General features: G+C 38.4%; 1 protein-coding gene across 1 annotated transcript; it reads right to left on the bottom strand.

The window, feature by feature from the left end:
• Positions 1-789: 789 nt before the first annotated feature.
• On the bottom strand, positions 790-27537 carry Tmem106b (transmembrane protein 106B). The gene is made up of 9 exons (XM_052720029.1): positions 27371-27537; positions 26941-27027; positions 25077-25298; positions 21573-21636; positions 17283-17442; positions 6706-6846; positions 6419-6468; positions 5429-5482; positions 790-4443 (listed from the first exon to the last, which is right to left on the bottom strand). The coding sequence occupies exons 3-9, from the start codon at positions 25294-25296 to the stop codon at positions 4305-4307; spliced, it is 828 nt and encodes a 275-aa protein (XP_052575989.1). The 5' UTR covers positions 25297-25298; positions 26941-27027; positions 27371-27537; the 3' UTR covers positions 790-4304.

Raw genomic sequence — 27537 nt, 5'->3', positions numbered from 1 at the left:
AGCTAAAGATATACAATGTAGTTCCAATTAGAAACTGTAAATGAATATTGTTATGCAAATAGATCTTGGATATAGAATTTAAATTTTTGATCCAAGTATATCACAAAGACATCTGTTTTAATCAAAAAATAAAAATTGAATAATTACTATCCAACTATCTCAGATAAGTAATAATTTTTCTTTAAAAAGTTAAAACCTAATTTCACAAAAAAAGTGAGAGGCACAAAGCTGACCCCTCTAAGAAGTACTCTGAGCCAAGCAACTGTTGCATTTCACGGATCTCAAACTCTTACCCGAGGGCACCCGGTTTACCTTTTGATTACACATCAGCAGCTTTAAGTTTAGCTCATATTACTTGTCAAAGAAGACAGATGATGTATTTGAAAACGTAAAACTCTTCATATTTTTAAAGTATATGAATGGAATGATCTTCTAAAACAAGAAGCATTATGTAAAGACCTGTTGATTTAAGTACTTTAAAAAACAAACAGAATGCAAAGACTCAGCGATACACCTGCCAACATAATACCCAACATTATATCACAGTAAGGCTAAGAACCAAAAAGGACTCATTAGGGCCAAGACTCAAGTCTCCTGAGATGTCACTTATACTGTGTTTTGATGTTATCTCCTACCCTTTTTATACTGCACTGCCATTTCCTAAGTGCAAATTATAAGATCTGAAGAGTTATATTTTTTTTGTGAGTTATATTTTATTCTTTGTAACTATTTTTTTTAGAGAAAATAACTAATTCATTAAGCCAAAGTAAACAGGAATCAAAAGAAAACTGAACACAAAATAAAGTTATATTTTATTAAATATCTCAGTCAGATGGTCTTTCAAGCAATTTCAAGGAATTTATCTCATGTCTAATATTTTCACACTGTATTTCAAATCTCAAATGTAATAGTCTTATTTATAAATAATTCACACTGAAAATGCCAGTTTTATTTTTATTGGAATTATTGAAAAAGTATTAAACATTAACACAAAAATTAAGTTCCAGGATTGGCTCTAAAGTATTCTACATTGTTTAGTTTACTTTTAGAAATATTCCAGATAGCAATTCAAAGTTACCAACATCTTAGCCCATCACTATTAACTTCAAGAATTTTTATTCTATTTTTCACATGCATTTGTGCGTGTGTGTGTGTGTATGTGCATGTGTGCATATACATGTGGTACTGTGTGTGCATGGACATCAGAAAACAACTTGCAGAAGCCAGTTCTCTCCTGCTGCTGTGAGATGCAGAAACTGAACTCAGGTCATCAGGCTTTGTGGTAATCATCCTTATCCACTGAATCATTTTGCTGGCCACTTCTGATTTCTAATTGCATTAAACCGAGTTACCATGGCTTTCTGATGGATATTTTAAATGATAGGGCACAAATATGAGACAGAGAACCTAGTTCTGGCTGCAGTGTAAGTATGTACTAGTCTGTAATTTTAAAGCAATCCTCTCAGTACCCTGCTGAGAAATCACATAAGAAAAGCAGACAGAAAGCAGCAGCCAGTGTGTTGTACAGGATATTGTGAGGCCGGGGCAGTGTTGGATCAGGGTAAAACAGAATTTGCTTCTGAAAGCATGTACTGTCTTCATCATATGCCAGTCTAAGTTATAGAGGTACTCATAAAAATATGTTAATACCTACCCTTTCTCCATGCCAGAAGCCAGACTCAGCACTGACCTAAGAAAAGTTAAAGCCTCATTCATTCTTTCAAATGTTTTTATGGCTACTGTTTGGGTTCTCTAAAAATGTTGTTGTTGTTTGTTTTAGTTTAGTTTTATTAACTTACAGCTTGTTACCACCCTGGCTTACCCAGGAGTTACTTGATTCTCCTTGAATAGTCACAAGGAATCTACATCTCTCTTCCTTTTATCTTTTACTTGGGTTTAAATTCCAAGGTGTTTTTTTTTTTTTTTTTATTTTATGACTCAAACATCATCAGAATTAGACATCAACCCTAGATGTGTAGATGCGATCGAATTTTCAATTTAAAGAGTTAAAGATTTTGAAACCGAGTCACTGGGCACAAAGTTGCTTCACTTTGTGCACTTCCACTTGCTGCACTGGCCTGCCTCTTCAGGCCTTACACATGTACTCTAGAAGAAGGTGAAAACAAACTTCCTCACTTACACAGTGCTATCCCAGACTAAAATACACACTGAAGAAACAAATTATTATATGAGCCATATGTAAAGATTGATTTTGAAGTAATGAATGAATGATGATTTTGCACACCATGTAATGAAGCATGAAGAATAGGAAAAAGCACAAGAGAAATCATTAAAAGATTTCTTTACATTTTGTTTTTACACATAGAAAAATCATTAATTATGAAAGCTAACTGAGTAAACATGAAACTACATAGTTACTAGTCAAGAAGACACAAGGCTTGGAGGTCTAACTAGTGATTTTGAAGTAATAGGATTAAACACTTCTAGAAAAAGGAAAAGCAGTTGACTCACAGACATTGGTTATGTCAAAATGAGAGAATACAGATAATGACGTGAGTTTAATTTGGAAAATGTAAGCACAACCAGTGTGCTGACTGAAGGAGAATGAACGGGGGGACTGAAGGAGAATGAACGGGTGGGGGGTGGGTGGGGGGGTGGGGGGGGGTGGGAGGTGACCAGCAAGCACAGCAAAAGAAAACTTCCAACGAAGACTGGTTTGATTAGAGACTGAATGATGCAAAGGATGATCTGGGTATGACAGAAAGGATGCTAACCTCATAACGCCTGAGGAATGCAAGATACAAAAAAATGGATGTTTGAAATGTTCACTCACATGGGGAATATGGTATGAAAGCTAAGGGAGATATGAGTGTGCTTAAGGGACAAGATTAAGTCATTAGAATCTATGTTTCATACTTAAGAGCCACACTGACAAATAGGCTACACGCAACTACACGCAACTAAGGTAGGCACTTGAATATGGGAAAAGGAAAACCCAATTTCTGTCACGAGGAAAAAAAACAAACAAAAAAAATCAACCTGTTATCATACTTAGCTCCTATGGTTAGTGTTATATATTTTAAAAGGGTCTTAGAATTTTCTGAGTGAATAAGGAAAAACACCTTATGGAATATGACACTGAAAATGTAAGCCACAAGGCAAACACATCCATCATACTTGAAAACAATGTTAGATGAAATTAAAGTAAAAAAGGAATACTTATGCAGCTGCTAGAAGTATCAAATCAGTATGATATACAAGCAAACTATAGGTTTTATTTTGATGTAGCCACCAGTGTTCAATGAAAGGATTTCTTGAATAATTTGTAGTAAAAAATAATTTCCTTCCATTTAGCATTCATAAAATTGATGATATCTAATCATTGTGAAAATATCCATATAATTCTTAATATGAAAAGCAACATAAAAGTAAAGCATCAAAATGTTTTATTGAATATCTATTTTATGTCAGACCCAACAAGTAGCTGGAATCTACTGATATTTTATATATTTCTGAATTTCATTGTCCTCCTTTACTCTTTATGAACAACTTGCTTTACTTCTTAATCAGTACCATTTCATTTGACCTTTATCAAAGCTGTATAAAAGCCATGCAGTTTATTTACAATATTGTACACAAAAAAGGAGTGTGTTTGGGGACCACACAGAAAGTTCACAAAGCTATATACATGAAGCACATACTGAGAGGCTCTTAAAAAGTGTAGACCAGAATTGTGCAGACTGTTATGGTTGGTAAATATTATACAACCATTAGCTAGAAATAAGACAAAACATGCAAATGAGTAGAATTTCAACAAATCAAAGGCTAAAAACATTTAGCTAATAGCTAAGTTATCATATAGTCGAAAGACTACCATCATATAAGAATGGGAATTTATAAAACAGGTTAGATTTTAAAAGTCTTCCATGAATAATAGACTTTCAGTAATTTCATATAAAAATCTTCAGAATTATTTTTCAAATTACGTTCATGACTGAACTATATTATCAATAGAGCTACAGATTAAGTCTATGACTTTTGTGTAATTCTTTATTGTATTTAGAGGAAGTCTCCGGTTTTTTCACCTTGGGAACAAAGATGAGAAGAAAGCCAATCAGTTAACTTACGATCAAGTAAAAGCTCTTGGTACGAGCAAATCCTCGACACAGAACCAGAGTCCAGTAACTGCTTAAGGAGCAGCTTCTGTTGGCTGAACCCTCAGTGTTCTAGTTTCAACTTTAGACATGCCCAATTCAAGATGTCCTTCTAGGCAGTGCCTCCTCACTGACAGTTCTGGAAATGCCTCAGGGGTGTCCTCTGCTCTATCACATCTCCTTCAGAGTTCACTGTTGTGGCTGAAGTACATTGAGATACTCAGACTGGGCCAACTGGTAAGTGGTGTTCCTTCCGCAGTCGACATACTGGTACCTCTCCTGAGATATCTGCTCAGAGTGTCCAAAGTATGTCGTTGTTACAGTTACCCTAGAAATGAAATCAATGGAAAGAATATGCAAGGTATATTTAAAAATTTTACCAAGGGGATTTATGAGGTTAAAATCAGCCTAATATGAATTTATATCTCATAAATTAATTAATGTCCTAAAATTACTTATTGAGAATTATAATTATCAGTTATTGATTATTTGAATTTGGTATTAGTGATAACAAGATTATAGACACGGGACTTCTAGGGAATATTTCTTCACCAGATCCAAAAATGCTAACTGAGCAAACCCTATCCAATTATCTGCTTAAATAATACATATATAAACATATATAATTACACATATATTTCTTTATAAATATGTAAAATATTTATAAAATATAATTATAAAATATATCTTAAATATAATTAAAATAGTTATTTTGACTGAAAAATAGTTTATTACATGCTTAAAAAGAATCACATGGTGCCGGGTGGTGGTGGCGCACACCTTTAATCTCAGTACTGGGGAGGCAGAGGCAGGCGGATCTCTGTGAGTTCGAGGAAAGGGGCATAGCTACACAGAGAAACCCTGTCTCGAAAAACCGAAAAAAAAAAAAAAGAATCTCATGGTTCCCTCATCATAGAAAAACAGAAAATTAAATGTCAGCCAATGGAGAAAATATCAAATACAACCAATAATATTTTATGTACATAAACAACACACAATTTATAAACCCAAAGCATAATTCCTCCTTGCTGATGTAAGTTTACTTATCTAGCAGAAAGGAATGGCTGTTGGCCATCCTCTCTGTGCTAACCCTGCCATTTTCCTGAGCTCCCACAATGCCTGGAGGCTTTTAATTGTGTCTCTGAGCAATCATACTCTAGCTAGCGAAGTGAGAAAACCTTTCCATTTTACACAGCACTCTTGTAAGACTGAGGGCCCAACTGAGATGGCTTTCATGGGGATGCATAGCCTACAGGACTTTATAAACTCAAAGTCTTAGCAAGAGCTATTTTTGCAAACATAGCCATACTTACTGCATCATGAGTACTATGTTGTGTACTTTGATGGAGATCAGTGTACAGAAATCGCTGTTAAAGAAATTAAAATAGGAAGAGCAATGTTACTATATTATTAACCAAAAATTCCATTAAACCTAATAGACACTGAATACTGATTGTTGTTTTGTTTTGTTTTTTCCCTTTGAGATGGAATGTCCATATGTTGTGTAGGCTGACCTCAATAATCTTCCCCATCTCAGCCTTCTTCCTAGCTGGGAATGAGGGCCCATGTAACTGTGCCTGGAAAGACACTATTAAGAATATATAAGAAGTGCTGGGGAGATGGCTCAGTGGGTAAAATGCTTGCTGTGTGAGCATGAGGACCTGAGTTTGGATACTAAGCACTCAGACTGAAAGCCAGGCATGGCAGGATGCACTTGTAAGCCCGGTACTAGAGGCTGGGTACAGGATATCAGGGGCTTGCTGATCCTCCAGCATCATGAAATAAACGAGCTCTAGGTTTGCAGTCACAGACCTCCGTCTTAGAGAAAAAGGTAGAGACGGATAATGAAAAACACTCAACTTCAACCCTGGCCTCCACAAATGCATGCATGAGCGTGTTTACTCTCACACATGCAACACACTCACACACACACACACACATATATACACACACACACATATACACACACACACACAAAATTAAAAAATCATCAGAACTACAAATCCTTAAGAGTATTATTATGGATTAGAAATCTCAGTACGCCATTACTATACTGTAACTAAATGGTAACTAAAAGTAAGTGATATACATATACATATATAATATATGTATATATAATATATATATAATTCTGGAAATAAAGATGAATTTTATGGATACATATATACATGTTATTTATACTGTAGAGTACAAAGAAGAAAAGCATGTTTAGAGAACAGAGCAAACATTGAAAAATGTGGCCATTTTAACTGATGAGGTTATTAAGAAAACAAAAGGTAAAGTTACTAAAAATCAACACTTACTACATGTAACTCATTTCCTCAGCAATAACTGTGGGTACCGTATAATCAATCTGAAAGCAAACACAAGAAAACAGCAAGGAAAACATATCACTGGAGGATAGGATCCAAACACTAAAGATAATCAAAACTTTTCAAGAGTTAGACATCTTTTCTTTGATGAACTTGCTCTGTACTTCTATGGGACACATGTCCAAGTCTTTGAGGACATGCCCCACCTCGTTCCATTTTACAGCACACAGGGTGAAGAACCACTGAACTCATTCAGCCTGTCCCTGCCTGAGGCTTACCTGCTTCATATCAAGTGGGCCAATGTTAGTTATGTTGTTTAAGCGTGCCTTTCCAATAACCGTTTTTGAAAACTGAACTTGAGCAGTGATGTTTTCAACTTCAACGGAGTAATAGTTATTGTTTGTTATATTTAGTGTGTTCTGTAAAAAAAGGAGGCAGAAAATATACATTATCTTTAAATAGGCACACAAATGTGAACTCAAAAGTATAAATCAAATGACTTCAGTTGTGACTATGCCTCATTTAGTAGGAAAAGAAAAATATTAACAAAATGTCAAAGAACATTTACAGAGATCTATGTGTATAAGAAACACAAAATTCAAAATTTTAATAATCAGACCCAGAAAACATATTACATAAAAATAGGGAAAAGTCAATGTTAGAACATGACGGGAGCCATAAGCCTAAGTGACCCTTGACACACATGCCGCCATATTTGGGCTTCTCTCCTCTTTTCCTAGATCTAGGCCTTGCTTAAGTCTCCATAGCACCAGAACCTCTTCTCAGAAATCAGGTGACCGCGCTGCAGTTAGGCAAGAATAGATAATCCCAATAGCAACATTCCCTGTTGGCTGAACAACCCATGATTAAAGTCCCCTCCCTGCTTGCACCCCCCTTTGCCCCCACCTATATATGCCTTAAGAGGAAAATAAAATTTTGGAGTTTGATGTCTCTAACAACTACATAGTCGGCTTAAAAACAAAACAAAACAAAACACCAACCAAACAAACCCCCCCCCCCCCCAGTTTTGAAAGGAAAAACACCTGTTTTCAGATAGGACCTCATGCAGTTCTGCAGACTTGGAACTCACTTGAATTTCTCCTATCTCCAGCTCTACAGTACTCCTATTATAGGCATTTACCAAGTCTGGTTTTGTGTGGCAAGAGGGACTAAATCAGATCTTTGTGCACAACAGGCAAGAATACTTCCCAATGAGTGGCATTATCAGCCTGTTTAAATGAAAATGGGATTTTAACTTACATGCTTGTAGATTTATGCCAGATTAAAACACGGAGAAAAAAGGTTAGATTTAAGTTTGCAGCTCAAATAGGCCTTCTACTTTCAACCTTCTGTCCTAACCCTCCAGTGGTATAACAAACACGCATATGCTACCACGGCCAGTTTGAGTTTACATGTTTTAAATTCACAACTATTACATCAAATTACTTTGGAAAATAGTCAATGAAAAAGTCCTTCATGCAGGAAAATGCAGTGTGATCTCAGCTGAAATATTCATGAGCACATGTGGTGTGGACCGTATGGCAACCATTGCTGCTTGACAAAGTGCCAGCATTTCAACATTGCAGACCACACTTCTCCAGCACCTTTTTACTTTCATTTTTAATGATTCTCACTATTAATGCCTTTCCCTTTGGGAAATTTTGTGCGGGCTTTGGCAAAGGATAAAAATGTGTACAACGATAGCCTCTCTAAACAAAATCATTCTTTGGAAAAAATTCCTGCCACTGTGGAACCAGGAATTCCATTGTGCCTTCCTAATTACACCAAGAACAAGAAAGTGAGAGATTTACTAGATACACTTGATCCCAAGGATGAAAAACCTACAATTCAGATCCAGAGCCTGAGGCCATTAATGGCAAGAGTTCAGTTAACAAATGTAGAAAAATCAGAATGGTACTGAGTAATGAGAAAAGAGTAAGACATCAGGACCTTCCCTTTGGGGAGTGTGTGAGTGGAACAAACCCGTATAGTAAGACTAAGAAATTGTAGTATAATGTCTCCTCCCCAGAAGTTCTTTTTCCCAGGGTCAGGCATTTGGATAAGGGTCTCCATTCCCTCTGGGGCTTGAGGAATGTTCCTGCTCACTAAAGCAGTCATTCTCCTTATCTCTGGCAAGAGAAACTTAAGGTCCTTTCATTAACATATGACTAGTGCCTATTGTCAAGGTCAAGGCTAGCTTCCTCATGGATTTCAAGCATCATCCCAGCTTACATGCCCCTTTTCTCCCATTTAATCCTAAATACAATAAAAGGTGTAGTATTTTTTCAATTAAACACTTGAATCCTCATGGATTTCAAGCATCATCCCAGCTTACATGCCCCTTTTCTCCCATTTAATCCTAAGTACAATAAAAGGTGTAGTATTTTTTCATGATTCACCCACAGATAGTCTCCTTCTTCATTCCCCTCCCCCTAACCACAGATCGACACATCCTCTTTGGGACCTGAACCCTCCTGCCAAAGCAAGTCTGCAGCACACATGTCTATCTTGCATATATAAACATGTGAGATTGCTTGATTATACATTCAAAGGTCTGTATGTAGGCTGATGTATATACTTTGCTAGCAGTTGAATGTATAATTTGTTGAGAGTTAAGTCTTCACAGTAGAGTCAAAATCATTATGTACTACATGAGTTTTCAAGTCTAGTAATAAGCATTTTAAGTGTTTCATTAGTGCAGTACCACTGACTGGTACATACTGCCTTTCAGCCACTGTTCCTGGCTGACAATTCCCAGTTCATTTACATTAGATTATGTTTATTGTCCAACTGCAGTTGGCTATCCTTCAATCATGCTGATGTAGGTGAAAAAAGCTGAAAAAGAGCGCAGGCCATCTCTATACAGATAAAACATGTGCTGGGAGTATGGCACATCCCAATTCCATGGGGACAGAAGCCACTGTCTCTGCCCTTACTCTGTCTTGTCATCTGTCTATTATAAGACAAATTGCTAAATGGTCTTAAAAATGAAATAACCGGAGCTAGGTATTGGGGTGAATGCTGAAAGATTAGAGAAACAGAACAAGTCACATCCAACTTCACCTTGCCAATTCCTCAGCTGATCTTGTTTCCTCAGACTGAAAGTCTCTGTGTCCTTATCCAAATGGATCTCAGCTGAACTGCTGCTAAAAGCCTAAAAGCTTAACAAGCCAAAAGCTTCTAGTTCCTGGTCCTCATGCCTATATACCTTTTTGCTTCCTGCCATAACTTCCTGGGATTAAAGGCATATGTCTTTCCCAAGCAAGACATGAGATTTCAAGTGTTGGGATTAAAGGTGTGTGTCACCTTGCCTCGCTGTTTCCAGGGTAGCTTTGAACTCACAGAGATCCAGAGAGATCTCTGCCTCCGGAATGCTAAGATTAAAGGCATGTGCTACCACTGCCTAAACTATGTTCATTATAGTGGCTGTTCTGTTCTATGCCCCCCAGATAAGTTTATTGGGGTGCACAATATATCAACCACAGTCTATGGACCTGTAGCCCTTAAAATATCCTCTTTTAATGAACCAATAAATGCAAGTATATTGATCCCTTGAGTTCTATGAGTTGTTTGTTCAGACAAACTAACCAAACCTAAAATGCAGGTTATGAGACTCTCAACTGATAGTCTACCAGAAGTTTCAGGGTCTGAGCCTGAAACTGGCAACTGAAGTGGAGAGTAGGCTGCTGGGGCTGAATCTCTAACCCTGAGTTCTGAAGGCTACCTACAGTTGGCCAGTGTCAGAAGTCAATCAATTTAGAGGGCACTAAACTAGTTTCTTCAGCAAATTGCCTGCCTGATGCTGAAGAGAAATCCTGTAAGTAGGGATCACAGAGATCATGGGACAGCCCAATAAAATGGGCCTGCCCACACTTAAGGAGGGTACTTCCACTTCTTAACATAGACAGCCCCTCTCAGCAATACCCAGAAGCTTGTCTACTATATGTTTCTAGATTCTGTCAAGTTGACAGTCAATACTAACACTCCCAAGTACGAATGCACACCCCTCATTTGAAGGGGAAGGAATAATACAACTCTGATACTGTGAAAGGACCTTCAGCTTATGACCTATAACCTCATCAACCAGTCTTTTACTTCAATGTCCTCGAGTGAAGCCTAATGTTCAACTCAACAGAAATACTATTTCTGACCTAAAGTTCAGTTTTCCTTAATTTGATTATGAGGAAACATCTACAACTGTGGTATTCTTTGCATAAGTATTTAAAATACAGTAAGACACTCTCATTTAAATATACTGGTATTTAAAAGGAAACGACATACTCAAGAGAACTCTCTCAAACAGACCACAGCATACACTGGGCTTGAAGCCATAAATAACTGTGATGGCTCAGGTGATTATATCGTTCCCCTTTCCAATGCAGTGGTTAGCAAACCATGCTTTTCTCAGCCAAATGCTACTGTGTAAATGTAGATATAAGACCTCCTGTGAAGTTTGTAAAGTTGGGTGGCTGTATAATGCTTTTTCAAAAATAAATCTGTAGTAAACCCATAGGCCATTTTCACATGTTCTAACTTAAAGGAATCAGGTCATCATTTCAACTTCATTTGTAAACAGAATTAAATAAAGGTTTATTAAACATGGCAGAATTTTTATTTTGTAAATGGTTAGAAAGCAAAGATATGGTATTCATAACATCTACTGAATCGACTATTACTATCTTGGCAAGAACTACCTGGAGTCAAATGTTGAAAAGTAAATTGGCTATATTTTTTTTCTTTGCCAGAAATTGTTTATTTGATCTTCCTACAAAAGAGATCTTCAAATGTTAAATGATTCTCAATATACTCAAATGCCATGAGATTATTACTTAACATTACTGGCAGAACCAAAAATGGTAGTAGGATCAACAAAGCAAATTCACACCAACCAGAACAGGTGAGTGACCCATCTCGCAGTGGACCTGACCCACCTTCCCTGCATTCTGTCGACCACAACCTTCCCCAGGCCAATACCATTCTAGTTCATCCCTGGCCCTGCAGAGGCTGGACCCCCAACCCCAATCCCAGCTGGCTTCCAACACTGAGGCACAGAGCACACCAGCCAGAACAGGCCCAGGCCACACAAGCCAGAACGGAACTCCAGCAGACTCCATAGGTCCAGACTCAGTCCACACCAGGTAGAAGAACAGATGCCATAGGCCTACATACAGTCCACACCATCTGAAAGAACAGCTCCAGCAACTATACTGGAGGCCAGGCTGGTCTTAGGTACCCCAGAAGAAGACTCAGGCTTTATTGGAGGCCAGGTCAGCTCTAGAGACCCAAGAAAACTATGATCAGGAGACCCAAGACCCCCCAAAACTCCAGCAGAGACACCCTACTGGACCTGAAGACTCATCAATCACCAGAACCCTTGGCCACTTAGGTCAGAAGACCAGAAAGGAAACAGAAACCAAGGAACAAAACACTCATCCAATAAAGACAAACACAGGAACCAACACCTAGACCTATAATCACTCCAAATCTAGATGCCTAAATGCCAGTATAAGAACACAATCAATAACAGAAAGTACAATATGTTTCCACCAGAACCCAGCTATCCTAAGACAGCTAGACTTTAACATTCCAATACAGCTGAAACACAAGGAAACAACCTTAAAAATAACTTTATGACGATAATAGAAGTCCTTAAAAAGAAAATGAAAAAAAAGTCCCTTAAAGAAATGGAGGAAAAATCCAACTCAAAGAAGTTAGCTATACCTACAAAAACACAGGCAACAGATAATCTCACACCAAAAGAAACACACACACAAACCACCACCACCACCACCAACAACAACAACAAAATAGGAATTAACAGTCACTAGCCATTAATATCTCTTAGCATCAATTGACTCAAATTGCCAATAAAAAGACACAGGTTAACAGAATGGATATGAAAACAGTATCCATCTTTCTGCTGCATACAAGAAGCACACCTCAACATCAAAGACAGACATTATCTCAGAGTAAAGGATTGGAAAAAGACTTTTTTCCAATTAAATGAACCAAAGAAGCAAGCTGGTATAGCAATCTTAATATCTAACAAAATAGACTTCAAACTAGAATTAACTAAAAGAAATGAAGAAGGGCATTTCATATTCATCAAAAGAAAAATTCACCAATTGATGTCTCAATTCTGAACAGCTATGCCCCAAATACAAGGGCACCCACATTTATAAAAGAAACATTACTAAAGCTAAAATCACATACTGAATCCCACACTTTAATTGTGGAAAACTTCATCAGCCCACGCTCACCAAGAAACAGGTCATCTAGACAGAAACTAACCAGAGAAATATCAGAACTAACAGATGTTATCATTCAAATGGACCTAACAGATATCTACATAATGCTTCACCTAAACACCAAATGCTTCACCTAAACACCAAAGAATATACCTTCTTCTCAGCACCTCATGGAACCTTCTCCAAAGTTGACCACATACTCAGTCACAAAACAAGTCTTAACAGATACAAAAAAGTTAGAATAACACCTTGTATCTTATCAGATCACCATGGATTAAAGTTGGAGTTCAACAAACTACAAAAAGCCTAAAAACTCATGGAAACTGAACAAATCTTAACTGAATTACCACTGCATCAAGGAAGAAATAGAGAAATTGAAGACTTTCTAGAATTTAATGAAAACAAATGTATAACATACCCAAACTTATGGGACACAATGACAGCAGTGCTAAGAGGAAAGTTCACAGCACTAAGTGCCTTCATAAGGATTTTCTAGAAATTTCATATAGCAATTTCACAGAAAACCTCAAAGCTCTAGAACAAAAAGAAGCAAACACACCCAAAAGTAGTAGGCAGCCAGAAATAATCAAATTGAGGGCTGAAATCAATAAAATAGAAATAGAGAACAATACAAAGAAACAATGAAACAAATAGTTGGTTCTTTGAGAAAATCAACAAGATAGACAAACCCTTATCCAAATTACCTAAAAAACAAAAAGGGGGACATAACAACAGACACTGAGGAAATCCAGACAATCATTATGTCATATTTCAAAAACCTGTACTCTACAAAACTGGAAACTCTAAAAGAAATCACAAATTTCTTGATAGATACCATATACCAAAATTAAATCAAAATCAGATAAACAACTTAAACAGACCTATAACCCCTAAGGAAATAGAAGCAGTCATTAAAACTCTCCTAACCAAGAAAAGACCAGGGCCAGATGGTTTCAGTGCAGAATTTTACCAGAGTTTCAAAGAGCTAGTAACAGTACTCCCCTCAAATTATTCCACAAAATAGAAACAGAAGGAAAATCATCAAATTCTTTTTATGAGGCCACAGTTACTCTGAAACCAAACCACACAAAGACCCAACAAGGAAAGAGAATTACAGACCAATTTCCCTCATGAACATTGATGCAAAAATAATCAATAAAATACTGGCGAACCAAATCCAAGAACTCAAAAAGATCATCCACCATGCTCAAGTGGGCTTCATCCCAGAGATGCAGGGATGGTTCAACATACAAAAACCTGTCATTGTAATCCACCATATAAACAAACTGAAAGGAAAAACAAAACACATGATCATCTTTCATTAGAAGATGAAAAAGGCTTTGACAAAAATCCAACACCCCTTCATGATAGAAGTCTTTCGGGGATCAGGGATACAAGGAACATACCTAAATATAATAAAAGCATAATAAAAGCAAGCTGACAGCCAACATAAAATTAAATGGAGAGAAACTCAAAGCAATTCCACTAAAATTCAGAACAAGACATAGCTGTCCACTCTCTCCATATCTATTCAATATACAACTCGAAGTTCTAGCTAGAACAATAAACAACAAAAAAAGATTAAGGGGGGGGGGGCTGGAGAGATGGCTCAGAGGTTAAGGACACTGGCTGCTCCTCCAAAGGTCCTGAGTTCAATTCCCAGCAACCACAAGGTGGCTCACAACCATCTGCCATGAGATCTGGTGCCCTCTTCTGGCCTGCAGGGATGTGTGCAGGCAGAACACTGTATACAAAATAAATAAATAAATCTTAAAAAAAAAAAAGATTAAGGGGATAAAAATTATAAAAGAAGTCAAAATATTGCTATTTTTTGCAGATGACATGATAGTATACATAAGTGATTCCAAAAATTCTACCAGGAAACTCCTACAGCTGATAAGCACCTTCAGTAATGTGGCTAGATACAAGATTAACTCCAAAAAATCAGTTGTCCTCTTATATACAAATGATAAAAAGGCTGAGAAAGAAATCAGGGAAACAATACCCTTTCACAATAGCTACAGGCAATATAAAATATCTTGGTATAACTCTAACCAAGCAAGTGACATATCTGTATGACAAGAACTTCAAGTCTTTGAAGAAAGAAATTAGAGAATATCAGAAGATGGAAAGATCTCCCATGATCATGGATCCGTAGGATTAATATAGTAAAAATGACCACCAAAAGCAATCGAAAGATTCAATGCAATCCCCATTAAAATCCCAACACAATTCTTTATAGACCCTGAAAAAACAATATTCAACTTCATATGGAAAACAAAAAACCCAGAACAAAACAAAACCCAGATAAACAAAATTATCCTGTACAATAAAAGAACTGCTGAAGATATCACCATCCCTGATCTCAAGCTCCACTACAGAGCTATAGTAATTAAAAAAAAAAAAAAAAAAAAAAAGGCATGGTACTGGCATAATAGACAGAGGGATCTGTAGATGTATCCAACCTTCTTATTAAATAAGAAACACAGAACCAATGCAAAGAAGAAAGCCAAGAGGTCAGAGCTAAGAGCTAAAACCTTACCCTTCCTCCTGCAGTGGTCCTACCTCTCCGAACCAGAGCTACCCCTGTGTTAAAGTCTTTATATAGAGTTCCTGTCCTGCCTTCTCATTGGTTGTAAACCCAACCACATGACCGCCTCCTCACGGCCTGTCTGTATAGGCCTCCAGGTTTTCCATGATTGGTATTAAGATTAAAGGCATGTGTATCCAATAATGGCTGTATCCCTGAACACACAGAGACTTACCCAACTCTGCCTACCAAGTGCTGGAATTACAAGCGCACGCTACCACTGCCCTGCTTTCCTATGGCTTGCTAATAGCTCTGACCCCCGGGCAACTTTATTTATTAACATACAAATAACATTTTAATACAAATAAAATATCACCATAGGGATCAATGGAACCAAATCAAAGACTAAGACATGAATCAATACACCTTGATTTTGGACAAAAAAGTCAAAACAATACAATGGAGAAAAGAAAGCATCTTCAACAAATGCTGTTGGTATAACTGGATGTCAACATGTAGAAGACTGCAAATAGATTTATAACTATCACCCTGCACAAAACTCAAGTCCAAGTAGATGAAAGACCTCAACATAAATCCAGTTACACTGAACCTGATAGAAGAGAAAGTGGGAAGAGCCTTGAACACATTGGCACAGGAGACAACTTCCTGAATAGAACAGAAGTAGCACAGACACTGAGATCGACAATTAATAAATGGAACCTCCTGAAACTGAAAAGCTTCTGTAAGGCAAAGGACACTGTCAATAGGACAAAATGGCAGCGTACAGAATGGGAAAAGATCTTCACCAATCCCATATCTGACAGAGGGCTGATCTTCAAAATACATAAAGAACTCAAGAAACTAGACATCCAATTAAAAAACGGTGTACTGACCTAAACTGAGAATTCTCAACAAAGAAGTTCAAATGGCAGAGAAACACTTAAAGAAACATTCATCATCCTTAGGTATCAGGGAAATGCAAATCAAAACGACTCTGAGATCCCATCATATACCTGTCAGAACGACTAAGATCAAAAGCACAAATGACAGCTTATGCTGGAGAGAATATGGAGCAAGAGAAACATTCCTCCATTGCTGGTGAGAGTGCAAACCCGTATAGCCACTTTGGAAACCAATATAGTGGTTTCTCAGAAAATTGGGAATCAATCTACCTCAAGACCCAGTGATAAATTCACAACACGCCCCCACGGTTGGGCATGTCCGGCGGACCTAGACACTTCCGCCTAGCCAGTTCCGGGTCAAAATAGCCATTTCCAGGCCAAGGCATCTCGTGTGACAAGGACCCTGTGGCTTTGCATGGTTGCGTAAGAGCATGTAACGCAACCATGTTATCTACGCCGCATGCGTGGAGCAGCCACATGGACCTGTGTACACGCCACCCAGCCTTTATAAGCCGGCGCCATATTCCCGGCTTCCTTCTTCTCTATGCTAATGTCTCTTCCGCAGGCCTGAGCACACTTGTCTGTCTCTCTTATCTTAATAAAACTCTTGTTAGTGGAGTCTGTCGTGTTTTGTGACATTTCCTCGCAGGGTAAGAGCACCGCCAAATAACTAACACCCAGTGATACAACTCTTGTGCATATACATAAAGGATACTCAATCATACCACAAGGATACTTACTCAACTATGTTCATAGTGGCTTTATTTGTAATAGCCAGAAACTGAAAACAACCTAGATGTTTATCATCCGAAGAATGGCTAAAGAAATGTGGTACATTTACACAATGGAGTATTACTCAGCGGTTAAAACAATGACATCAGGAAATTTGAAAGTAAATAGATGGAACTAGAAAATAATCATCCTGAGTGAGGTTACCCAGGCCCAGAAAGACAATCATGGTGTATACTCACTCACTCATAGATATTAACTGGAAGAGGGTGGGAGACTGAGGTTGGGATGTAAAATTAATTAATTAATTAATTAAAAAAACCCCAAAGCTTCATGGAAAATACAGCAACAAGGGGTCAGCAGCAAGCATTCTCTGAGCAGAGTACATGGGTGGCTATACAACACAAACGATGGAGTCAAGGCCTGCAGCGAAAGTGGGTACTTACTGTGATATTTAAATATATGGTTCGCTTTTGAAAATCGTAACTGACATAGGCTGATTTTACGCCAATATACTTCACGTCAATAGATCGCGGGAAAAGGAAAAACACAGCCAATCCAGAGAGGAGCAGGCAGACAGACACAGATGCCATCACATACAGCTTTCTGGAAAAAAAGAGAGTGCTTACATACATGCTATCCAGAATTCAATAGAGCAACATGAAAGGAAGCTGTTTTCATTTGAATTCTTTTGCCACATCTCATTGCAGCAAGAAGACACGTTTAACTTTGCCAAATTTTCACTCTAAAACTATTAGCTAATGTCGGTACTTCTAAGTGTTAAAATAATCTCCTTAGAAGATGAACTGCCATTTTTAGATAATGAGATTTCAGCCTTATAATGAATTATTTACTGAACTGATTTTCAATCCAGGTTTTACATGAGAACAAGTTTAGGGCCCTTCACAAATTCAGAATCCAGGCCTCCATCTGGATTCATGGAAGCAGGGTTTGAACTGGAGTCTTACTACCTGACATGAATAAACCTGCAAAGCTTATTGCCTGATGTAAACACATGGCTCCTTATCCTCATTATCTCCAGTCCTTTCAGACTCCCTCCCAAAGTACTCATGTACTTAGTTCTAAAAGTACTGTTTACATTGATCGACCGAGCAGTGAAGATGTTATCCTGTTTCATTTACCTAAGTGGAAATACTAGGCATGTACAAGAGAAAAAAGATAAATAACTCACATGTTTTTCTATCCATTTAACTCCTCTGAAACGTGTATTTTCCTTCAGGGTTACACTCAAAACTATAGTTTCAGATTTCTTGGGCACTTCACTATAATGTGCTCTACTAGGAGCCAATTTCATTCTCAGTCCTATATTCCTTTCACCTTCCTTGTGACCCATCGTCACTCTCTCTTCCCCCAAACTTCCTATGCCTCCATCAAGTTCACTGCATACACCTTATAACAGCTGTTAAAAACTTCCTAATGAATTTTCTAGGTACTTTGGCTTCCTGAGAAATAGAAAAATGGCTTAATAAAAAGAAATAAAGCAAATGAACAAAATTTCACTAAACTACCACCACTGAGTTCATGCTGCTGTGTGGAGCAAACCAACCAATTCCTACTCATTCGTTGTGGAATTTTTTTCAGTTTCAGTAATAACGATCCACAAGTAAACAATAAACTCATATTTGTCATGCCTACAATATATCCATAGGCACAACACATCATAGGCACAAAAGAAATTTAAAAATCATTGTGATCAAACATCTTAACCTTGTTGGATTTCCTATACTTTATTAGATTTTATTTTCAATAACTTGTGTATACACACACATATACATATACACACACACAAACACACATGCACACAAATTTATTTGCTTTGTGTTATTTGAGACAGGGTCTTACATAGCTCAGAGAGACATATCCCAGAGAGACCTTGAACTTGGTAGATTGCTGAGGATAGCCTTGAACTTCTGATCTTCCTGCTTATATTTCCTGGTACTGGATTACAGGGGTATGTCATCATGCTCTTACTATATTTGACAAGTATCTTCAGTATAAATTTTTCAAAAGTGGAATTTCTGCACCAAAGAATGGTTATGCAGTTTTGCCAAAAAATACAAAATGCTTATTCAACTAGTAAGACATGAGAATGCTTGTTTTCACTCAGTGGTGCCAACAAAGCATGTTGACAAAATTCTGGGCTTTTGCCAATCTGATAAAAATGATATCTCTGTGTACTGAATTTGCATTTCTTTAAGGAACAAGATGGAATATATTTTCCTTCATTTAAAGGTCATTCATATTTTTTTTGTGTGTGTGTGTGTGTGAGGTACTTTCCACAGCTTCTATTTTTATCCCCCTTTGTGTAGCTGTCTTTTTTCTTTTCAAATTTTGATGTTCTGTACAGAAGGGGACCAGTCTTCTACATGACATGATTTGCAGACATTACTTCTTGGTTTATCATTTGTATTCTGATTTCAACTAAGGTTTTCTTTTCTTTTTTTAATTTTTTTTTTTTTTAATTTTTTGAAACAGGTTTTCTGTGTGTAGTTTTGGTGCCTGTCCTGGATCTGTAGACCAGGCTGGCCTTGAACTCACAGAGATCCGCCTGCCTCTGCTTCCCAAGTGCTGGGATTAAAGGTGTGTGCCACCACTGCTTGGCAAGGTTTTATTTTTAACCAGGGGAAGTTTATCTATACTAAGTCCAATATGGTTTTTCATTACTAATGGATTGTAAATCATAGCTACTGAAAGGTTTCCCACTCTGTGATTATAAGTTCGGACCAACTCTTTTTATTCAACAGCTTATTTAAAGCATTGTGGCCAAGAGGTAGTTGGCCAATCTATCTTCTATCCTTTATTCATTAACTAAGCCTCTTGCCCGAATGGTCAAAGGGCTTTTCTTCTTTAAATCTCTAAAGTCCATGATTTTAAGTAGAATATCTCTCAGGTTGAGGGTGTCTCTTTCTAGTACATACAATGAGACCTTCTTCTATTCTAGCCATGTGTCCCTCAAGCAAACATTTAATAATTAATCTCATACCTCTTATTTGCTTCTATGAGGTTGCATACACATTGTTTTCCTTATTTTCTCAAAGATTTTTTATTATGTATATGTGGTAGTTTGAATGTAATTGGCTCTCATAAGCTCATAGGGAGTGGCACTGTTATGACGTGTGGCTTTGTTGGAGTAGGTGTGGTCCTGTTGGAGAAAGTGTGTCACTGTGGAGGCAGGCTTTGAGGTCTCATATATGCTTAAGCCATACCCACTACTTCCTGATATCTGCAGGTCAAGATGTATCTCAGCTCTCTCTCCAGCACCATGTCTACTTGCAGGCTATCATGTTGCACCATAATGATAATGGACTAAACCTCTGAAAATGCAAGTCACCCCAATTAAATGTTTTTTCTTTATAAGAGTTGTCGTGGTCATGGTGTCTCTTCACAGCAATTGAAACCCTAAGACAGTATGTATGGTGGTTTGAATAAGAAGGCCCCCATATATGCATGTATTTGAATGCTTAATTATCAGGGAGTGGCACTACTAAGAAAGATTAAGAGGTGTGGCCTTGGAGTAGCTGTGGTCTTGTTGAAGGAAGTGTATCTCTAGAGATGGGTTTTGAAGTTTCAAAAGTTTAAGCCAGGCCCATTATCTCTCTTCCTGCTGTCTATGGATCTGGATGTAGAATTCTCAGCTACTTCTCCAGCACCATGCCTGCCTGCTTGGCCTGTTATGCCATGCTCCCTGTTATGATGACAATGGACTAAATATCTGAAACTATAAACAAGCCTCAATTAAATGCTTTCTTTCATAAGAGTTACCATGATGATGGTATCTCTTCATAGCAACAGAACACTAAGACAGTCTGTATGATTACATACCTCATGTTGATTTAATTTCTCTCACATTTTTTCAGGGAATCATATTTGTACTGTGTACTTCCAATTTTATAGAAAAAGTATGTTTCTAGATATTTTAATGGATCTGTTGGTTCTCTTTTCACATTCTCCTATTCAGTTATTTCTGAACTTTTCAATGTCTGACTTAAGCTATTGTTATGCCTTCTATTGTTTAAATTTTACATATATTTAAAAGTTTCCAACTGCTTTTTTGGTGTTTCAATTTTCAGCATTTTGTTGAGTACATGTTCTTCATGTTCCATATTGAATAATGGGATGGGCCAAGGTTGGCTTGGCCCACATGAGTACTCAGCCCCTTCTGACCTTCTCAAGGCCACTGTGGGTTTTCTGCAATCTCTGTTCTTCTCACTGTAACAAGTTATTCTCAAAAATACTTGCCAGCATTGTTGAGTGTAGGCGTGTTCTTTAGGGGTGGAGCATTTGCCTTCTACATAAGGACTCTTAGGATCGTTGGAGACTCCCTTGGCTTCTCTTCAAATGCCCACGCGTCTGCTAAGCATGCTCAGGTCTCTGTGCTCATTATGCTTTGGGCAGTCATTATCACTCTGGAGTCAGTGAGAACACAGAACCTCCTTTGCCTGATGAAAATGGCCTGCATACACATGCATGGTACTGCCACTATTTTAGAACTCTTAATAAATAGGTTTCTCAAGATATCAGGTGCCATGAAGTTTTCACATCCTTACCCTAGTCAGTAATTTTTTTGTTTAAAGACACAGGGCATATGATGGTATAACTTAACAACTAGATACATTTTTCTTCTCAAATGTCTTAACTAGTGTAATTACTTATACAAAGTTTGAAAGTAAAAATATACAAACAACCACAAAAGCAGAAATCTTATAATCACTTACGTTCTTCTTGGCCGTAACCGCTGATCACTGTATGGGATCAATGCCACCAGTTGGTTTTCTTGCCCTAAAAGTGAAAGATGCACATTAAAAATTCATTAACACCAATAACTAAAAACACAGTGGTGTTCTAGCAAAATCTGCTTCAAAAGACCAGAATACTTCTCTCTTTATTTCTTAGTAAGCTGTTCTTTATATCTTCTAAAATTTATATCTTCTAAAATTATCCAAAGGTTGTATTACAGAGAAGATACTACATTTTTTCATAATGCCTAATTAACCAAAAGTTAATTATGTCTAAAGAAATATAAATAATGAGGGCTCTACTACTCTTTGATCCACTGGTTAAAAAAACAAAATTCAAAACAAAACAGAACTGAAAAGTCCTGGCTTTCAGGAGATCTGCACTGAGCCCAGCTTCCTCCAACTCCCTTGTTTTCCATTCAGACTACATGGACGGAGGGCGGAAGAAACACATTGCTGCTGCCCTTTTCCTGGATCCTCAACCATGCTATCGCTATTCTAAATCTCAAGCTTTCAGGAGCTCACTGTTCTCATTTGCAATCACTAATTTCAAGTGATCCCTGAAGAGACAATTACACCATATTTCCTTAGTTACCACTCTCTAAAACCACAATTTCAAAACTCAACTCTCTTCAAACTCTTGGCATAACCTCCTTTATCCTCATTCTTGGTCCATAATGTATAGGGAGAGAATGTACCTAACAATGTACTTTCGAAGACTTTTCAGTTGTCCTAAATTAAGTTACAGGACAGAAAACAGAAGGAATAAGAGATAAGTTCATTTAACTCATAGCATCAAACAAAAAAAAGGAACAAATGTTCCATATTCCTTTCCTGTATGTTGAGGAGGAAGCCACCAGACCACACTGTGTGGTGGTATTTTACTTGTACTGAAATGTGATTTTAATTGTATGTTAATAAATAAAGTTGTCTGGGGGTCAGAGCTATTAGAGTCATAGCAAGTGCCTGTCGGCGGTGGCGCACGCCTTTAAGGACCTGGAGGGCGGTACATTCAGGCAGTGACGAGGCAGTCACATGTTTGGGTTTACAACCAATGAGAAGGCAGAACAGAAAGACTATAAAGACATACACACAGGAAGTGGGCCCCTTTCGGAGAGCTCTCTTGGCTGAAGAGGATCGCTGAATCAGGAAGGGTGAGGCTCTTAGCTCTGATCTCTTGGCTTTCTTCTCTGAATCGGCTCTGTGTTTCTTATTTAATAAGACAGTTGGTTATATCTACAACACTGCACTCTGGTTTTGGAACCAACCAACCAGACTGCAAAATTTTCTCTTTCTTTACTCTCCTGCTTTCCATGGGCTTCTGTTATCCTGGCATCCTTTCTAGACCCAAAATAGTTCATGTAAATAATTTATAGTTTTTCTCCCAGAATTTCATTATGGAATATTTTGGTCCCTTAGGTCCAGTGGACATTTTTTCAAGTGCTATTTGGCCATGCTGCTGGTGACTTAGAGAATCTGTCATAGGCCCAGCTCTTTTGCCTTTGGCTAATGTCTGTAACAGCTAAATAATCCCTTCATTTCACAGACTCTCTGCCTCAAGAGTTTGATTGAACAATATCTACTCACCTACCTGCTTCTATGGTCCTTCTTGAGAAGCTCCCTATACCCTCTACAGGGTCATCTTTCTGCACTAGGTATCATCTCTCAAGGACATTATTCCACTAACTATCCCACCTCCTGTGTTACCAGTATGTCCTCTATGAACCACTTTTATCAGCATGCACACATCTAGCATTCACTCCATCTTAAAAGAGATCGCTCTCCTGACCTTACAACCTCCCAGCTACCACCTCTCTTCCCTCCTATTCTACAGCAAAACTCACAAAGCCTATTTCTTTATATAAGATGTCACCCTACTGCCCCACATTAGGGTATATCAATTCAAGAAAAAATTGGTTTTGCTCTGACATTGTCTACACATGATGTTGCAACTACTCTGTTAAAAATCCCCAGTGGCCTCCACATCACAAAACCAATGGGAAGCCCTCAGTCCCCACACAATTTCATCTGTCACCAGCATTAACAGTGGCTCTCTTTCTTCTCAGTGCATTTTCTCTACTTTCTTCTAGGACACCAAAGACAGAGATCTCCTCCCCGTCCGCTCTTTCTCTTGCTGTCTTCAAATGTTGCATTGTCCCTGAGCTCATGCCAAAGTCTCTTCCTTTTTCTTTATCCAAATTGCTAAGCAAAGTGTTCCTATCAAGTTCCATTTGAAGTTTCATCATGTATCGATGACACCAGCTAAGATACGCTCTTCAGTTTCAGACCCTTGTAACTACCTGTCTAATAAAAACTCACTTTGATGTCAAACCCACCTCCCCAAACATATCTGAAACTGAGCTCCTTATCTCACTTCTGACATGCACACTCAAATTACTTTTATGCCTATTTTAATAAACAGTTACTTCATTCTTTAAATTGTTGAGTAGAAAAAAAAAACTTTGGGATGATCCTTGATTATCTACTTTCCATAATCCACACCCAAACTACCAAAAAGCCTACTGGCCGTACCTCAAAAGCATAGCTAGATAGACAGAAATAGTATTCCTACCCTATCACACTGGGTATTAATTTCTTCAACCACAATACTTCTTTCATTCTCAAGCAGCTACTGTCTCCAGAAAGATAAAACCACCATTCAGTAGCCTATGCAATAAACCCCAGTTAATGCAAGGCACTTTTCAGAGACTCTGGAATTCCTTATGCCGTCACTTTGTCCTTCTTTAGGGTCTCTCCAGGGTCACCTACTGACTTTTTACACATAGAGAAGAACATCACAACACACTCTATTATTTTTCTTTTCTATCAGTGCAACTCAAGTACCCTACAAATAAGAGGGAGAGGACTATTTCCTTCTGTGTTCCCCATGACAAATCACAAGCTCATTTTTTCCCTTACTTGGCTCTTCTTCATACACCATGGATTTCCTTTTAGAAATATCTAATTGGGATATAAACAACTTATTGTTTGGATAAGGAGTTACTGAATCATGTAACTACTAACATCCAAGATGGCAAAACGACTGTGATATGGCTTCTAATGATGTCAAAAAGGATTAAAATCCTCAGTGCATATTGGCTACTATAGCAGACAAGCATGAAAAATACCAGGTGTGCTCAAGTCATGTCTATCACTGCTTTAGGAACACTACTAATTGCTTGCTTTTGTGTCTTTTGTTGTTGTTTTTCTCTGTGTAGTTTTGGTGCCTGTCCTGGATCTCACTCTGTAGACCAGGCTGGCCTTGAACTCACAGAGATCTCCCTGGCTCTGCCTCCCAGTGCTGGGATTAAAGGCGTGCGCCACCATCGTCCAGCACTTTTGTGTCTTTTTGACTAAACAAAATTGGTAAGTTTTAACTCTGAATCATTGAAAATAGGATTGCTTAAGACTCCAGGTTTTACAATACTTGAGCAAATGTCTGGAATCCTTTTTTAAGAGGACTATCCATGCAGTAACACATACCCCTAGGAATTCTTCCTGTTCCTTGGCAAGTGGGACAAGTGACGCTGTCTCTTCCAGTAAATTCCACATACGGAAACTGAGAGACATCTCCATTTCTTCCATCTTCATTCTGGACTTCGCTGCTCACCAACCCGTTCCTCATGTTGTCTGTCGAGGTGACCCCATCATAACCATCTTCTTTATTTGAATGCAAAGGCAAATGAGAAAGAGACTTTCCCATGTCTAATGAAAAACAAAAAGCTGACAGTAAATTCCAGGGGCAAAGTAATCTCATGGGATATTTACAGGGCTAGGTAAGTGCAAATTACTTGTAAGATTAAAATTATATTCAATCAAAATAATGTCTGACATGAGGGAGCCATTTGCTAGGACCCGGAAGTGCTTTTCTAACAAAGCACTATGAAATTAAAGCCTAGTGATGAGAATAGGGTTCAAAATGGTGAGTAACATTTGGCAAAAGTTTACAGTGAAGATAGACTTTAGACCTTCTTAGTGTTCTCAGAAGAGATATGTGCTCTTAGTTTTTGTAGAAAAAAAAAACAAAACCACGTTTTAACTAGAAACCAGTTAGCACTACAGGTCAAACTGATTGTTGGCTTATTACAACAGATATGCATATCACCAGCTAATTTCAAAGTGACATTTCACTCATTTTAAAATACTTCTTTGAGTTCTAAACTTAGAATTCTTGCTTCAAACAACTGTAACAAATATTTACAACAAGAAGAAAACCTCTCAATCAGAAGTTTTTTTAAGCCATGAATAGTTTTCTGTAACAGTCTGGTAGTTAAAAATTAGGAAGCAAATATTCAGAAATATTAAACATAATTTACTATACAATGTAGGACAATTGAGTATATTATCGTCAAATTTTTAGGGTAACAGTTTAAATAACAGATGCTCACAATCCAGGTAAGAATAAGTAGTGCTAGCAGTCATACAGAAATAAGCCCTCCAGATAGGTCATGTAATACAATAAAGCCCTACAATTTCATGACGGAAAGGAACACGAAAAATCACATAACACAACATGCTGGTATTCTGAGAAAAAATTAATAAAAACAGAAAATAAATTTTTTAAATGGTGAAATTCCTTTTCTTCCTATGGTTAATCATATATCATTTATCACTTTCTAAATAGCACTAGGCAATCATTAGATACTACTTTTAAATTATTTTATTTAATAAATAAAACTAACACTAAATAATTCAAGTCACCCCATAGAAGGAAATTTTGCTTTTCAAAATTTTACTCTATTCTTTGAATTCACTCACAGTATAGACAGCAATATTAAATTAAAAAAACCTTGAGTAGTATACAAGAGTGAAAGAATAAAAGTATGAATAAAAATACTTTCAAAAGTTCTATGTACTCATTGTCTGCCTAAGCTCAAATATATTAATGACTGTGACTTCCAAACAAGCAGGATCTTAACTTGGCTCAATGACAGCAAATTAGAGCCAAAGCAACGCTTGCCAGCCACAGGTGCACAGGAATGAATTTTAATCATCAATGTTCCCACACACTGTGACCTTGGAAGCTATGCAGAACACTGGGAGCTTTGGGATGAGCTGGCCTCAGCGGTAGGCATGGGGTATACCCTTTTAGCTCTCTTAGACAACAGGGGGTCGAAACTGTGTCCCACCGAAGGGAGCCCTCATGGCAAAAGGCTGACGACTGAGCTAAATGGCTCTGGTCTTAGCCGGCTGTTGTATCCAGATCCACAACAATCTTGACACATTCTGCTGAAGGCAGGTTTGGGCACGCACCAGATTTAAGCAGTTACTTGAATCCTAGGCTTCGTGTCTGGCTTCTCTTGAGTAGGTACTGACAAGTGTAACCAGTGTTATTTTGGAGACTTACTTGAGGTTTTTAAAAGGAGTGCAAGATCCCCTTCGCCTCCTCCCTGGCCTCAATGTTTATGTCGCGGTCTTGTGAACTCAACACGGTCTGGAAACAGGGGGAAAAAGAGACATACAGCCAATGCATCCAACTGAGATGTGTCACCAGACGCGGGGTCAGCTCCGAAGGGCTGGAGAGGGAAAGGAACTAGCGCCTTTTAAAGGGCGACACAAGCAAAACCCCTGGAAGATTATCCACCTCCGAGGTACCTTGCAGCTAGAACGGGACAACCCCAGAGCCACTGGGCCGCCCAGATCAAGGGCCCCGGCGCCGCCCCAGCCGAGCCCGGCGGGAGGCCAGGGCCCGCGGTGACAGCCCCGCACCCGGCGCGCCGCGGCCTCCCTCGCCGCTCGGGCAGGGGACGTGGGCCCCCAGGGTCAGGGTCGCTCACCCGCACGCGGAGCGCAGCGCCGTCTCGGGATGCTCGGGCGCGGGCGGGCCGCAGGACGGGGTCACGGCGTCCCCGGTCCCGGTGCGGGGCGGAGCGCCGGCCTGAGAGCGGCCGAGCGGGGCGGGGGAGGGGCCGGACCACAACCGCAGCAGCTGAGCCGGGGGCCC

The sequence above is a fragment of the Peromyscus californicus genome, unplaced genomic scaffold (genome assembly GCF_007827085.1).
Source record: "Peromyscus californicus insignis strain IS unplaced genomic scaffold, ASM782708v3 Scaffold_6__1_contigs__length_162567912, whole genome shotgun sequence".
In the NCBI taxonomy this organism is placed as follows: Eukaryota; Metazoa; Chordata; class Mammalia; order Rodentia; family Cricetidae; genus Peromyscus; species Peromyscus californicus.
The sequence above is the reverse complement of the archived record's forward strand: the minus strand, read 5'-3'. Positions and strand labels throughout refer to the sequence as shown.

Coding starts and splice junctions, on each gene's coding strand:
- Tmem106b (XM_052720029.1), bottom strand. CDS start 25,296: ATGGGAAAGTCTCTTTCTCATTTGCCTTTGCATTCAAATAAAGAAGAT. Junction 6,847..17,282: donor CCATATATTTAAATATCACA/GTAAGTACCCAC, acceptor CTTTTTTTACAG/AACACACTAAATATAACAAA. Junction 6,469..6,705: donor GCCCACTTGATATGAAGCAG/GTAAGCCTCAGG, acceptor GTTTGCTTTCAG/ATTGATTATACGGTACCCAC.